The 15903-nt window shown below is 37.7% G+C and overlaps 1 protein-coding gene across 1 annotated transcript in view; it reads left to right on the top strand.

The window, feature by feature from the left end:
* The first annotated feature begins 4131 nt into the window (after nt 1-4131).
* CEP162 (centrosomal protein 162) overlaps nt 4132-15903 on the top strand; it is an 81355-nt gene continuing 69583 nt past the window's right edge. The window contains exons 1-3 of the mRNA XM_045543963.1: nt 4132-4169; nt 5257-5372; nt 10022-10136. Of these exons, the coding sequence (XP_045399919.1) occupies nt 5316-5372; nt 10022-10136 (172 nt within the window). The 5' untranslated portion in view covers nt 4132-4169; nt 5257-5315. The remainder of the gene's footprint in view (nt 4170-5256; nt 5373-10021; nt 10137-15903) is intronic.

Genomic DNA, 15903 nt, shown 5'->3' with positions numbered 1-15903 from the left:
TAGTGCTGTTGAGCATCTTTTCATGTGCTTATTTGCCATTTTCATATCCTCTTTGATGAAATGTCTGTTTATGTCTTTGGCCCATTTTCTAATTGTATTGTTTTCTTTCTTTACTATTGTTTTGAGTATTCTTTTTATATTCTAGGTATCAGCCTTTTATCAGATATGTGGTGTGCAAATATTTTCTCCTAGTCTTTAGCTTGTCTTTTTATCCTCTTACAGTCTTTCATAGAGCAATAGTTTTTCTTCAATTTGATATATCAATTTTTGTGTTTTTTCATTTATATAATAATTGTAAAACCACGTTGTTAATCACCTCATTTAGAGACATAGCCAAATTCTTATGATTACTGACATCCTCAGTGGCCATTGACTGGATTATTGGAGAATTATTTAAAAAACAGTTTCATAAGCTAAATCATTATCCATGGCCTCATGATATAATTGTAAACTAGCAGCTGTGCATAGCCTAGGGAAAGAACATCTGTCTGTATTTCAGAAACATTTAAATCCTTATAAAGATGACTGCATAATTTCTCAATATTCTATTACGAATAATTCTTATTTTTCTTGAGAAAAAATTATAAGAACAGCTGAACCTTTGAACACTAAATTCTATACATAAAAGAATTAGAAAAAAATTTAAGTAATCAAAATAAAAGCTGTCAGGATATGGACAAATAGGCAAAAGTAAGCAATAACAATGACAAATGAAAAACAGAACAAAATAAATCATTACATTTCATTTTCTTATTGCTAGAATAACACAATTCCTTCAATGTCTTCCTTATTGTCTACATCAGTGAAGAAAATCTCCCCTTCTGAAAAAAAAGTAAAGAAGCAGGATTTTGTTAAATGGAACTATGTGTAACTAGATCTGATGCAGTTCTCCTTAATCCAATCCCACAATGTTCTAGGTTTACACTCCATTTAACATTGCAGGTCTTGGCTGCAGCTATGTTGTCAATGTTGACTGAGTTCTCACCACTGTACTAATCACTATGAAAAAAAATGCAATATAAAGCTGAGGTACAATCTCACCGCCCCCCTAACCCCGCAAACCTCGCTGGGGAGCTGGACTAACACCAAATGTATATCAAATTTCATATCATTCCAGGAAATACAAAAACACATTAGAAACCTGTAACAGTTATGAAGAGCTATCAAAGTAGGAATCTCTGATCCTATCCAGAGTGATTTCATTACAGAAGTAGCCAACTTATCCTCCCATTTCATTGACATTTTAGTTAGATACACATTTATCATAAGAGTTAGTATTACACAGTGTTTAAAATTATGGGTCATGAGGTCAATTTGTCAGAGCTGGAATCCTGGACATTTTCAAGAGAAAGAGTAGAAGTAGAGAAACGTGTTAGGAGGCTAGTGAAGTAGTTCAGGCAAGAGGAAATAATGCCTTGGACTCGGACATTAGTAATTAAGATGTAAACAAGTGAACAGAGTAGAGACATATTTTGGAGGTAGCATAGATAAGTCTTAATAATGAACAAAATATGGGAGGGAGGGAACTCCCAGATTTTCTGTCCTGGTGACTGGGTTAAGTAAAGGTACCACATAGTGTAATACGAAGTGTTGGAAGAGACAGAAATCAGTGTGTGACAAGGGCAGAAAAGCAAGACTCCCACTGAATTAGAGATGCTTGTGAGATATCAAGTGGAGATGTGCTTTGGGTAAGTTGGGTAGGACCCCCAAGTTAGAGTTGAAGGTGTATACTTGAGAGTTTTAAATACATAAATGATATTTAAAGCCTTGAGGATCAGACTGCCTAGAATAAGAATGTAAAAGATAAGGAGAAGATATGAGTCCAGAAATGAGCCCTCAGAAATTATAACATTTAGAGATCAGGTAGAATAGACCAAGGAATAGTGAAAGACCCCAAGGACAGGCCACAAAAGTAGAAGAAAAATCAAGAAAGGGAGAGTGGACAACTGTGTCAAATAGTATTACAGATCAGGTAAGTTGATGTGTGTGTGTGTGTGTGTGTGTGTGTGTGTGTGTGTGTGTGTGAGTGCGGGATTTAGCAATGTGGAGAAAATTGATGACACTACCAAGAAAGGTTTTAGTACCTTGGTGTGGGTGGATTAGAAGGATTAGAAAGTCTGATGAAAGAGAAGTAAAGTGGAAAGAATTCCTCAGAAAAGATTGGCAGGCAGGATTAAGAGAGGGAGAGAGAATTCCAATCACTGGAAATACAGAACGAAGAGTGTTTTGAAAGTGGCATTTTAGGTGGGGATCACAGGGAATGTTCCAATTCTGTTAGGAAGAATCCTACAAATAGCCAGAAGTTGAAGATATAGTAAGAAGGGGAAATGACCAGTGGAACAAGATCAGTGAGAAGAAGAATGGGTTAAGGCTATAGATCATATGTGGGAAGATGAGTCTTTGGTAATTTCCTCCATTACAACACATGATAGATTGAGTGCAGATGCAGACACAGTTTATAGATATAGTGGAAAGATGATGAAGAAATTCCAGCCTCATGGGATCTATTCTTTTAATGAGGTATGAGGCCAGGCCATCTGTTCACAGTGGATGTGTGATGTCAGGGGAAGGGACAATGAAGGAAGAAAGGGCAAGGGTGACCAACTATCCCAGCTGGCATGAGACTATGACTCTAGACTCTCAGTGATAAAACCAGGAAAGTCTCAGGCAAGATGGGAAAGGTTGCTCATTCTGGAATCCGAGCAGGGTGGAGGAGTTATGAAATAGTCTCTATAGCATAAGCGTAAAATTTACTAGAAAAGCCAGTGAGATTGCTATTGTTGAATGCCCAGTCTAAGTTGGTGATTATGAATTTATAGTGTTAACTGTATATTGAGCAAGACTTTGACTTTACAAATTGTGCCTCAGGTGGAAAGGCTCCCAAACTTTCTTGGTTCATGGTACACTAAGTGCTACAGTAATATCTGTTATTATTCATATTTGTATTGTGGGGCACAGCTCCTAGCCTGTACACATTTGGAAGGCAATAAACACTTGCCAAATGAAATGTTCAGGTTGAAAATATGGTCCTGAACTATGTCTACCAGTAATAAACCCTTCAACTGTTGTAGATTTTACTTTCCCTGTCCTAAATGCTGTCCTCTGAAATTCCAGCTTACATTGTGACAAAGAAGAAAGAAGAGGAAAAGGAGGAGGAGGAAGGAAGGAAGGAAGAAGAAACAGAAAACAAAATCCAAGAAAGTAGTAAAATGCCACTACAGAACGTGGTTTTGAAAAGTAGGGGGTAGCGGGAAACCACAGAGATGCTCTGACTAATGGTATCTTAATAGGAATCTTGGGCTGGGCCAGGTGGCTCACCTGTCACCCTCCCATCCCACTTTGGGAGGCGCAGGCAGGAAGATCACTTGAGTACAAGAGTTCAAAACCAGTTTGAGCAACATAGCAAGACGCCATCTCTAAAAAAATCTTTAAAAATAGCCCAGCATGTGTGGCAGGAGGATTGCCTGAATCCAGGAGTTCAAGGTTGCAGTGAGCTATGATGACAACACTGCCCTCTAGTCTGGGCACACCCTGACTTTAAAAAAAGCAAACAGTAAAAGAATCTTGGTGTTTGTGTATTTTCAATTCTTTGTCCACTAGGTGGGGAAACAGAGTCCTTATCCTAACAACAAAGTTCTTTCTCAAACGTTTGTGTTTCTCTCTCAACACCCACAGAAGGCTTTCCACGTGAAGGAAATCCAATAAATGCAATTTCTGCAAAGCTTCCGCTTGGAAGACAGAGTGCTCAAATGACAAGGGCGGGGAAGGCGGTAAGAAGCAAGGTGGACTACAGAAATACAAGGACTGGAGGAGCTAAACTACATTTCCCAGAAGCCACGGGCGGGGCGCAACCCCCCCCCCCCATGACGCCTCCCTTCTGGCTCTCCAGTAACCGATTCGCTGACGTCCACTTTTCTAAGGAGCGCACAGAAAGCCCGGGAGGGCGCAGGAGTGCAGCATCGATGCTCTTATTCACCAGAGTACCCTTGTGAGGTGTGGCTGTTCCAACCTAGTCTTGTAAAGGGATTGGGACACTAATGGCTGCCCTGCTCGGCCCACGAGCCACGTGACCAACCCGGATCATGTGACTCCGGAGGCTGACGCCTGTTACCCTGGCAACTGGCGGGCCCCACAGACCTTCCGGGAAAGCGCGGAATTCAGAGGCAGAGGTAGGTCGGGACTGGACTTTCGCTTCTTACCCAAATTTCCAAGGCCGAGGCCGTGTCTGAGACCCAGTGCAACGGCCTTGGGTTTCGGGTTATTTCTCCACGTCCAGACTCCGCTGTAAATGCGTCTGGGTCTTCCCGCCAGTCCCCGAACCCGCGCTTGCCGGCCCGGACGCCGCAGGGCTGAGGAGCTTGTAGTGGAGTCTGCCCCTGACCGAGACCTTCGGGCCAGTTACGCCATGTCTTTGCCAACACTGTTATTATCTGAGGACCCTAACCGCACCCGCCCTGGACTGGTCGAAAGTGCTAATGAGTGGGGGAGCTGTTATTCTGAGGATGGGGAAGGTATTGTCCGGGTCTTCAACCCCATCCCCCACTCCCACCTTTGCAAAAGAAAGCTGGGGTTTTAGCTGCCTTGAAGGAGTTAAAAGTCTAGAAGCTGCTGCAGATCTGAGGTTGGGTTCATTAAGGGAATAGGGGAGAGGTTGCGTTGCAAATCACTGGATTCCACTTAAGATGTTAAGTGCATAGTTTTTGTTGGCTTTCCCCCGCTTCAAAGGAGACATACTTAGTGCTGATCTGTATACTCTTAACTAAGTATTCTTTAAGTATTCTGAGTGTTAGTAAATACTATTTGTCTTGGAAGCATCCTCATATCTGGCAACTGTCTTACAAAACTATTAATATGGATTGGTAAAATAACAGGCTGAATGATAAGGCAGCACATACTGTTTTCTGTGGTTTGCAAGAAAGAAATGGTCCTTTGGATTTGATAATTTATAATTTTTAAGATTCTCTGGGAGGACCTGGTGTGTGAGAAGTATTGAGTAACATACAAACACACAAATACAGGTTTAGGAAATACTGTAGAGACCACCCTTTAAGAATTGGATGTTAACAGATGAAAATGTGATTCTGGGCCCTGAATACAAGGCAGACTCTCAAAGATGCTTTTCCAAGTCAGTTTGCTTGACTAGCTTACTGGTCCATAATTGTACATATATACTAAATCATAACAAATGTTTAAAGTGTGGCTGTTTCATGATGTGATGAATTTCCTAAAAAGGTATTTATGTCTCTTGTCTTTTAGCGTCTCCAATGTTGTAAATACTTTAGGATATTTATTTTGGGAAGTGAAAATTACTGATTATGGCTCACTATTCCAAAGAAGAGATGGATGAAGAGTTTGAACAGTTTATGAAAGAGGTAAGCTTGTATTTTTAAAAGCTGTATTGTAAATTTGTCTCAAAAACCTCATCTTTTAATTCTTTCTTTCACTTCAAAGATATAGTTAGTCCATCACCACACTGTCAGCGCTGCCACCAGAATATACCTGTCATCCCTCTAGCTTTCTCCCTTTTTTCTACCACCTGCTAGTTCAATACTATCATGTCATCTGGGCTACTGCAGCAGTTCCCAACTAATGTCCCAGCATTTCTCTCGCCACACTTATGTGTTACTTAAGTCTAACTCTGTTCCTCCCCAGTGTAAAATTCAACTGGTCTCCCATCACGTGTAGAATAAAATCCAAATTCCTTACCATGGTTCATAAAGCCCTTCATGATTTTGCTCATGTATACCTCACTGACTTTATATCACTCTTCCCCCTCATCCATTTTATTTATGCTACAGTGGCCTTTTTTCTCTCCCAGGCATTTCACGCTCATTTTACCTTAGGGGCTTTGCACTACCTGTTCCCTCTGCCAATAATGCTGTTCCCTTATTCTGCACCTCACTGGTGAAGATCTTACATTACATATCACTACCTCAGAGAAGCCTCTTGTGTTTACCCAGTAGAAAGTAACCACCAAGTCACTTTTGAGTATGCCATATATTTAATTCTTTGTATGGCACTAACGCATTCATTACTTTTCTCCTGTGGGTCTATTTTCTGCTTCCCATTATAAGGATGTATATGGCCTGTGTCACAATGGCTGTGTATGTTCATTGCTATATCTGCAGTACCTAATAGATGCTTAATAAATATTTTCTGAATGAATAAATTAAATGGTTACACCACATTCCATGTGTAGTTAGTTGTGCGCCACATAAGGACGTTTTCATCAACGATGGACCACATAAACAACAGTGGTCCCATAAGATTATAATGGGGTTGCCCTATGTAGGTGTACCTTTTTTAAAAATCTTTTGTACCATGTTTACTCCACCTCTTATATGTTTAGATATGTTTAGACACTCAAATACTTGCCATTGTGTTACAGATGCATACAGTATTCAATACAGTGACATGCTGTAGAGGTTTGTAGTCTAGGATCAATAGGCTATACCCTATAGCCTAGGTATGTATTAGGAGGGTGTACCATCTAGGTTTATGTACATACACTCTGATGTTCTCACAACATCAGAAATTGTCTGACAAGGCATTTCTCAGAACATATTCCCATCATTAAGTGACACATGACTGTATATACATAAAGGGGGCTTATAGAGCATTCAAAGGAGTCACATTTTAAACTATTATACTAACATTCTTATTCATAAAACGGAGTTTGGTGTAGTAGGAAGAAACTCTCAGTTTCATCGTTTAATAGGAAAAATAATGCCTACTTTGTAGGATTGTTTTAAGGATTAAAAAAAGCATCTACCAATTGCCAGGATGTAATAGGAACTCAGAATGAATCTCGCTTCCCATTTGAAGGTTAAGTTTTTTATTTCAAATACAGGTGCCTTTGAAAATTAAATTTATGGGAAGAATGTTCATTGTAAAAAATAGATGGCAGTACAGGCCTTTTGGAAAATGTTTTTTCTACCCCTCATTTACCACCCCAACACACACACACACACACACACTCTAACACACTTCCTCCCCTGCCCTTCCCTCCCTGTCTCCCTTCTTCCCTCCTTCTCATATCCATCCTGAACTCATAAAAGTTCTTATCTCATGATAGAGATTTGGGTAAGGCAGTGTTTCTTTCTTTCTTTTTTTTTTTAGTGTTTCTTTCTTAACAATGAACATCATGATTTTAGACTTATAGTAACTTCTTTGGTCATTTTGATGAATTATCATTCAGTTTGTTCGAAGACATAGTTTACATCTCTTTGTTTTTAGGAGAGTGGTGGGACCAACTTTTTTTATATATAGCTTTATTGAGATATAATTCACACACCATATAATTCACCCATTTAAAGTGTACAATATGGAGTTGTACTCCCTCAGTGGTTTTAGAGATATGTAACCATCACCACAATCAATTTTAGAATATTTTTATCACCCCAGAAAGAAACCCCTTATCTGTTAGCCATTACCCGTATCTCCTTTTCCTCCCTTCCCCAGCCTTAGGCAACCAGTAGTCTACTTCTGTCTCTAAAGATTTGCCTGTTATGGACATTTCATAAAATTGGAATTGTATAGTATGTGGCCTTTTGGGTCTGGCTTCTTTTACTTAGGATAATGTTTTCAAGGTTCGTCCCTGTCGTAGCTTGTATTAATACGTCATTTCTTTTTATAACTGAGTAATATTTAATTGTATAGATATATACCACATTTTGTTTTCCCACTTATCAGTTGATGGATATTTGGGTTCTTTTCACTTTTTGGTAATTATGAATAATGCTGCTATGAAAATCATGTGTGAGTTTTTCTGTGGATGTATGTTTTCATTTCTCTTGTGTATATGCCTAGGAGTGAAATTGCTGGGTCACATGGTAACTCTATATTTACCCTTTAAGGAACTACCAGACTATTTTCTAAAGTGTCTTTGACATTTTGTATTCCCACAGTGTGTTAGTTTATTAGGGTTCCAATTTCCAACAGTTATTATCTGAGCACTAGCTTTTCTGTTTTTTTCTGTTTTTAATGACAGTAATCTGGATAGCACTGTTAGCACTGTGGAAGGTTGTTGAAAGTGAGAACACCTACTATGTATTAGACAGTAGGATGGGTATTCATCATTTCTTTTTCTGCTCTTTGCCATAACCCTGCAAGATCAGTGGTACTATGCCTGTGTTACAGATAAATAAACTGAAAAAATGTGGGGAGGAGAGAGAAATGGATCATTTCAAGGTAACAGTAAAATTCCGAGGCTAAGTGGAAAGTGATGCAACTGATTTCAGAAACTCAGGTGGAATAAATATTTTTTCTCCCCTCCTTCCCTCTTCCTACCTGGTTGTCAGTGAAGACAAAGAGTTCTTTTTGAGCATTTTAAAATTGACACTCTTGACTCTTACAAGTCATTGAAGGAGAGATTTTTTGTTTGGCAGATGGAAATGTGTGTGTGCTTGTTGTCATCTTGGAAGTTTAAAAGGTCACCCAGATAGTAGTGTTCTAGTTGGGGGACTACATAGTATAGTGGAAAGTGGACGAGTTTAGACAGAGACCCAAGTTTAAATCCCACACTTATTAACAGTAGCAACTTGGGCAAATTGTTTAATCTCTCAGGGTTTCAGTTTTCTCATCAGTAAATCTCTGCAGGATTGTTCAAAGATTAAGTGAGATAACCTGAGTGTAGATCCAGGCAAGTAATAAATGTTGGTTTCTTCCCCAGAAAAAAAATATATAGAATGAAATTGAAAAGGATCAAGAGCACAGTCCTAGAGAAGTCTTATGTAAAGAAATGGGCAAAAAGCCAAAAGCTATTAACATAGATGGGTGGAAGTGGCCACAGAGCTTGGCCAGAAATAACCTGGAGGAAGTGATGCTGCTATAAGTTAGGGGTAGAGAGTTTCAGGAAGTGAGAGCTGGTCACCAATATCAAATTCCATGATGTGATCAGGGAGGATAACTGACAGTGGTACTTTATTTGTGGCATTTAGGAAGCTCGTGGTGCCTGGAGGAGAGCACCGTTTTAGATGGGAACCAGATTTTAAGGGTTGACCAGTGAACTCAAGAAGTTGGTATATCAAGGAAAAATAATAGGTAGAGTAAAAGGGAAGTAGGAATAAGGAACTTTTTTGTTTTATTTTGCTTTTTTTTAATTCCAAAGTGGAGCTGAGTGTTCATTCTTTCCCTCCACAATTGTGTCAGGTGCTGTGCTAGGCACTGGAGGTACAGTGCTGAGTGCTGAGCAGGTTTGCAATCTAAGAGAAGGGAAGGGAGTAGAGAGAGAAGGGAGTGAAGATACAGAAATAAAATCCAAATAGGGAAGGAAGAACCTGGGGAGATGGGAAGTGACCTTTCTGTAGGTTCTGCTTGGAGTAGAGGAAAGAATTGTGTCTTCTGAGAGAGAAAGAAAATGCCTTAACAGGTAAGTTTAGGGGTGTGGTGAGGGGAAAGAGGGCGGTATTTGACTGAAGGTCTTTATTTTCTCAGTGAACAGGGAGACCAAGTTAATTGGCTGAGAATGAGAAGGGTATTGTGGTTAGAATAGGTGATTTAGAATTGTCGTAAAATTTGGATTGGAAGAGTAAAAAAGGGCAAATAAAAGTTTATTAATCACTGTAACAAAATGCTGATTTCTCTGGTCAACTCCATCATCCTTTCTATTCCCTGAAACTCAGTTCTTCCTTGTCTTGGAATTCTGTGTTTTTCTAGAGTGATGCTATATAATTTTGCTCAGCTATGGTTTATTCTTAGACACTAGAGAATATCTAGAAGATAGGGTTATATCCTTCTTTTTCCTTTCCTGAACAAGTTTCTTGACCAGTTTTCTTTATTTCTCTCTTGTTGTTCTCCTAGTTTTCTTAATTATAAAATTGATGCTCAGAGATGTATGCTTGATTTTTAAGTTATTTTGGTCACATACTTTGACAGAAATTTATACATTATTGTTAAGCATATTATTTGTATATGTGATAGTTGAACTGTGAGAGAACTAATAGAGACATTTTTAGTGATAATTCTGTGTTTCTCAAATTCACAACATATTTTAAAATTCAGTAACTTGCATCTGATTCAGCTTTCAGATGATTCTTTTGAAAATTCAAACACAACACCTAGACAACCTAAAAAAGAAATGAAGGAGAAAGATACAGTGCCTTGGTGGATAACAGAAGATGATTTTGAAGATGGTGGTAAATATTGCTGACTTTTAGTTTCAAATTATTTGACCACAAGGGGTCAGTCAAGACTTTCAAATCTGGATTTTTTTGTTACTGTACTATGAATATGTAAAGAAAATAATATTAGTAGTTTGGGTTTCTGAGATTTGAATGGATTTTAATATAACCTGTACTTTATATTTATTATGTAACTGAGAATCTGTAGTTTTGCATTTTCAAGTTATTTCACATTGAGATAATTTATATTTACTCAAATTAAGGCACTTGAGTAATTTAGGCATATTTATATATTGTCACCATGTTTAATGATAAATTGAATTAAAGTGATTCAATAAAATATTCTGGCAGTATATCAATGTCATTGTATTGGGAAGATTTTAACAAATCCATAGATTTTGATACTACAGTTTGTTAATAACAATAGTAGAAAAAAATAATTTACTGCCTCAATGGTAAAGAACTCATTATCGATCCTGACACATTTATACCTTTTCTAGAACTATTCCTAGTCACATCTTTATGAACGCAAAATTACTTTCTTGAGTGTTTTTTTACACTTACTATACTTACTATATATTCCATATATAGTAAGTATATATCCTTTATGATATTATATATTATATATTTACTGTATATGATACTGCCATATCCATAAAGAACCCAGACTACTTCTATTTAAGTGCCTAATTCTTGCTATTTGTGGATCTGTATTAAGCAAAATTTTGTAAACTGATATAATTTCTAAATATTTTGACTAGGGGAAAAATTTACCAGTGGCTTTTGTTTTTTCCCATGAAATTGAGCCTGAATTCTTCAGTATGACAGTTAAGGCTTTATATAATCTGACTGGAACCCTCCCTTCTAGCTTCATGTGCTTCAGCCACACTTAATTACTCTTTATCTCCTGGAAACACCATTGGCCTCCATGCCTCTGTGCATTAGTTCATGCTTCCTTGCCATTAGAATGTCTTTCTTATTCTTCTTGTCCAGTAATGCTTGACATAACCACTTTTTGCAGTCCTTCACTAGTTCTTGTAGCTCACTTGTCACAATTATCTTCTTTGTTTTGATGTCATAGCACCATAATAGCACTTACACATTGTTTTGATGGGTGTAACCTATAGGGCTACTCCTAAGGTTGGGAGCTTTGTGAGGGTAGGAAGCACTTCTCTTTTCTTATAGCCCCTGACCCTCAACACTAAATGATAAATGTGTTTAATAAATGAATGTTGCAGTAGATTTGACAGTCATTTCTCTGTTCTTCTTCATACTGTATGTTAAGGAAATGCCTTATTGAAAAATTCTGTGTATTTTCTTTCATACATTCCCAAACCATGCAACAATGCAAAAATTTACATGTGAAGAGTTCTTTTTTTGAACTTTTTCCCCTTTTGGTACTTGGAAAGGGTATTATAGGATGACACACCATTAGAATTGTTGGCAAAGATTTGGGACTTAATTAACATTAAATCCTTTTTTCTAGAAGATAAAGAATCAGAACATAAATATACAAACTCACGCTAAAGGGAAAGAATAGCTCTCCTACCAAATGTACTTGCATGTAACCTGACTAAAGTATTAATTTTTTTAAAAGAATGTATCAATCAAAAATATTTTATTAAAATAAGCAAAGACGGATAGTTAAGAAGCAAACTTTGACAATGTCCACTTAAACACAGCAGAGTTTCTCTGCCCCAGGGCATAACCTGGTCCCTGGTTCAATCACAAATGTTTATTAAATTCATATTATATTCAGAATAGTAGGCACTAGTGTATAAAGAACAGGATATGATTTCCTGCTATTGAGTGTAGAAGTTTCTCAGGGAGCACTGAACACCTCTCTCGAGGAGAGGAATGCATTACCATTCTTAAATACATACCATCAAACATTAATGTTGAGCAACTTCTACATCACAATTGTTTTTTTTTCCAATTGCCGTAAAGATAAAATGTTCTGTTTAGAGAGTGAAACTATTTCGTTGTCTTGCTGGGTATATTCTTCATTATAAGTAACTAAACTGGATCTTGTTTTCTGTTACATTAGTTGCTTGTAAGCTTGGTTGTTATGAGTCACATTCTTGAGTCCAGCTGCGGAGCCAGAGTGAGACCCTGGACAAGCTGCCGCAATAGAACCCTACCCTTGGCATGTGCTTTTTCATGTGAAGTATCTGTGGATATATGCCTTGATTTTCTGCACCTGTGTGGAAGTTAGTATTTGATCCAATAGAACCATTATTCACACAAAGCCATAAAATAAATTGATTCTGAACTCTTTCCAAGAGGACACTAATTAGGAAATTGAAGTCAAAATTTATGACTTCTTAATAAGGCTTCCTTCTAGCCAAAAGTGATATCTTTTCTAATCTTAATATTTATATCACACATTACAATTACTTACCTTTTCCATGTATCAGTTTTTTACAACAAATATATAAGAGTAAAGAAATTTTGGTATTGTATACCTTTTCCAGTGTTTTCTAGTGCTCTTGGAATAAAGAGCAAAACCCTACCCCTGGCCTATGTGGACAGCTTGGTCGGACCATTGACTTCCTACTCTTGGTTTATTTCCTCCCAGACTGACCCCCACTCTCAGGGTCCAGCCTCACTGGCCTTTTTGCACCCTCAAATGTGGCCTGCCCTTCACATTGTCCAGCCTTTGTAGTTGTCTCCCTGGCCCAATTCACCTAGTGGGTCATAAAATCTGAAATGTCTGATTTCAAATCAAAGGTGTAGTTTATTATGTCTCAAATAAGAAGCAGTACACTTAATCAAAGTATGCACCTAACCTATGGACACAGTTTTGCCATCTTAATGGTAGCTTGTTTATGGCAGCAACAAAAAAGCCTGGATAGTGAGTGTCGATGAAATCATGAAAGGCATTTTCTACACCTTATTGACAATTGAACATTTCCTTGCAAGAAGTGGTCAAAAACCTGGAAGAAGTGGTAGTCAGTTGATGCAAGGTCTGGTGAATATGGTGGATGACAGAGTTTTCAAGTCTAGCTACTGTAGTTTGAGCAGAGTTGTTTGTGCAACATGTGGTCAAGCGTTGTCTCGCAAAACAATTGGCCTGTCTGTTGACCAATCTCAGCTGCTTAATCACAAGCATCCTCATCGTTTTGTCCAATTGGTTGCAGTAAACATCCACTGTAATCGATTGACTGGGTTTCATAAAGCTGTAGCAGATAATACCAGTGCTAGACCCCCAAATAGACACCACTAGCTTTTTTTGATGAATCTTCAGTTTTGGACTGTGTTTTGGCACTTCATGTTTATTCAGCCATTGTGTGGGAATGTTTGTGATTGTCAAAAAGAATCCATTTTTCATCACATCATCATACAGTATAGGAATGGTTTACCTTTATGTCATGACAGCAAAGGCAAGCTTCGAGACGATTTCTCTTTTGATGCTCGTTTAACGTATGTGAAACCCATCTACCCAGCTTCTTTACCTTGCCAGTTTGTTTCAAGTGCTCCAATGTTGTTGAAATAGTAACATCAAACCTTGCTGCTAATTCACATGTAGGTTGAGATGGAGTCACTTCCACTACAGCTTTCAGCTCACCATTATCCACCTCAGTCTCAGGTCACCCACATGGATCATTTTCAAGATTAACATCACCAGAACAGAACTTCTCAAACCATCAACGTACTGTGCATTCATTAGCCACTTTCTTCTCAGATGCTTCATTGATATTTTGAGCTGTCTGTGCTGCATTGGTTCTACGATGGAACTCATATTTGAAAATAACACGAATTTTTGACTTACCCATGGTTTCACAAAAATTGCTCTAAAAAAAAATGTGAAAGATAATCACAAGCCAAAATGTGCATTTCAAAAACTGAGGATGTACCTTCACAGTAAAAATAAAACAAGAAGTGTCAAAGTGAAACGTCAGGGATATCAACGTCAAACTTAGTACTGAAAGAAATTAGACATTTCATATTTTATAACCTAATTATTTTTCCTACTCTTTCTTCACATCTTAGCAGAAGTATGACTTCCTTACAGATATATGCTTGGATTTTCCAGGCTTGGCATGCTCCCCCCACCCCAATTAATATCTCATATATTTCCTTCAGAGCACTAAGAATCGTAATTTACATTTAGTGCTCCTCTGTGGACGCTGCTGCTTCTCCAGTAATCGCCAATAGTTACTGTTTTCTTTCCCACATCTCTTGTTCTATTAGACTTGGAAAGGAGGTAGATTGCTTTTCATTGCTGCTTCCAGACCTTTCTCCATTAGATCTCCTTATGATCCATGTCATCAGATCACCTCTCTTTCTCGAAATTATCTATGATCTCCAGGTTATTCCTCCTCATTCCTCAAAGATTTTATCTCCTGTTTCACTGACAGTCTCTATTTCACCTAATTCTTAGTGACTTCATTAACCACATAGCCAATCCCTTTAGTAACCTGAGTTCCTCTAATTTATTTACACCAAAGATCTTGTTGCCTTCCACGTCATAGCCACCTACTCCCTCTAATAGCTTCTTATTTCACTCATTATAAAAACCAATGATCTACAAGCCACCACCCCACCCCAGCTCTGCACCGTGACTTCTCTGATCTCTCAATTTGTACAGCCTTTCCTTTGCTCATGCCAATATAACTACACTGGCATGCTGAATCTTTATACATGCCTGGCATTTTCTTGGCCTAGAGGCTTTACACTTACTTCCTCTTCCTTATACATTCATTCTGCAAGTATTCACATGGATTGGTCCCTCACCTCCATCAAGTCATAGCTCAAGTATTAACTTCTCAGTGAAGGCATTCCTGACTAAAGTTGCAGTGTCCTCCACTTCTGCATTCCCTATTCTTCTTTCTTGTTTTAATTTTCTTCTAGGACTTATCATTTCCTAATGTACTATTTAATTGTAATGTTCTTACTTGTTTTACTTATTGCCTGTTTCTATCCACACGAATGTAAGCTTCACAAGGGTGGGAATTTTTGTCTTTGTCTTTTTTTATTCATTGAAAAATGTCTAGCATTTAAAACAATGCCTGGCATACGGTAAGCACCAATAAATATTTGTCATTGATTGCTTCTTCTATTAGACTTTAACCTTCGTGATGGTAAGGGCCTTCATTGTATGGCCAGCACTAACACTGTTCTGGGCACATTTTTTGTCCAAAAGTTTGAATAAAATAGATAGTTTTCAGAACCTTTGCAATGTAAACATAAATTATACTTGCCCAGGATTCATGGAACATTTTTTAAACTTTTTGTTATAAAACATTGCAGACGTATGCAGCAAGAAGTAGAATGTACTCCCATGTACCCATTGCCTTGCTACAACAATTAACTCATGGCCAGTCATGTTTCTTCTATATCCCCTGTTATTCTTCATGCCCCCACGCACTGGATTATACTGAAAAGAAATCCCCAACAGTATATCACTTCTATTTATAGATACTTCAAAGCATCTCTTAAAATAAGGACTTTTAAAAATATAACTATAATAATACTATCTAAGAAGTATATTGATAATAATTCCATATCATCTAATACCTAATCAGCCATAAAACACTTTTAATATGTTTAATATATATTAGCCTTAGTGAAAATTTCAAATTCAAAAATACAGTGAGAGATTATGATAGCTTCCCCTTCCCCAACAGTACACATATATCCTGGTGTGAGAATGTCTCCTTCAGGGAGCCACTGATTCCAGTGTTTTAGAAATAGTGACTTTGAAAGATCTTGTAATATTTCCATCTATTTTCTTGAAATGATATTTACATGAACAAAAGATCTTATTTAATCCCTGTTA

This window comes from Lemur catta, chromosome 2 (genome assembly GCF_020740605.2).
Source record: "Lemur catta isolate mLemCat1 chromosome 2, mLemCat1.pri, whole genome shotgun sequence".
Taxonomy (NCBI): Eukaryota; Metazoa; Chordata; class Mammalia; order Primates; family Lemuridae; genus Lemur; species Lemur catta.
Note: the sequence above shows the minus strand (reverse complement) of the source record. Positions and strands in the feature narration are given on the sequence as shown.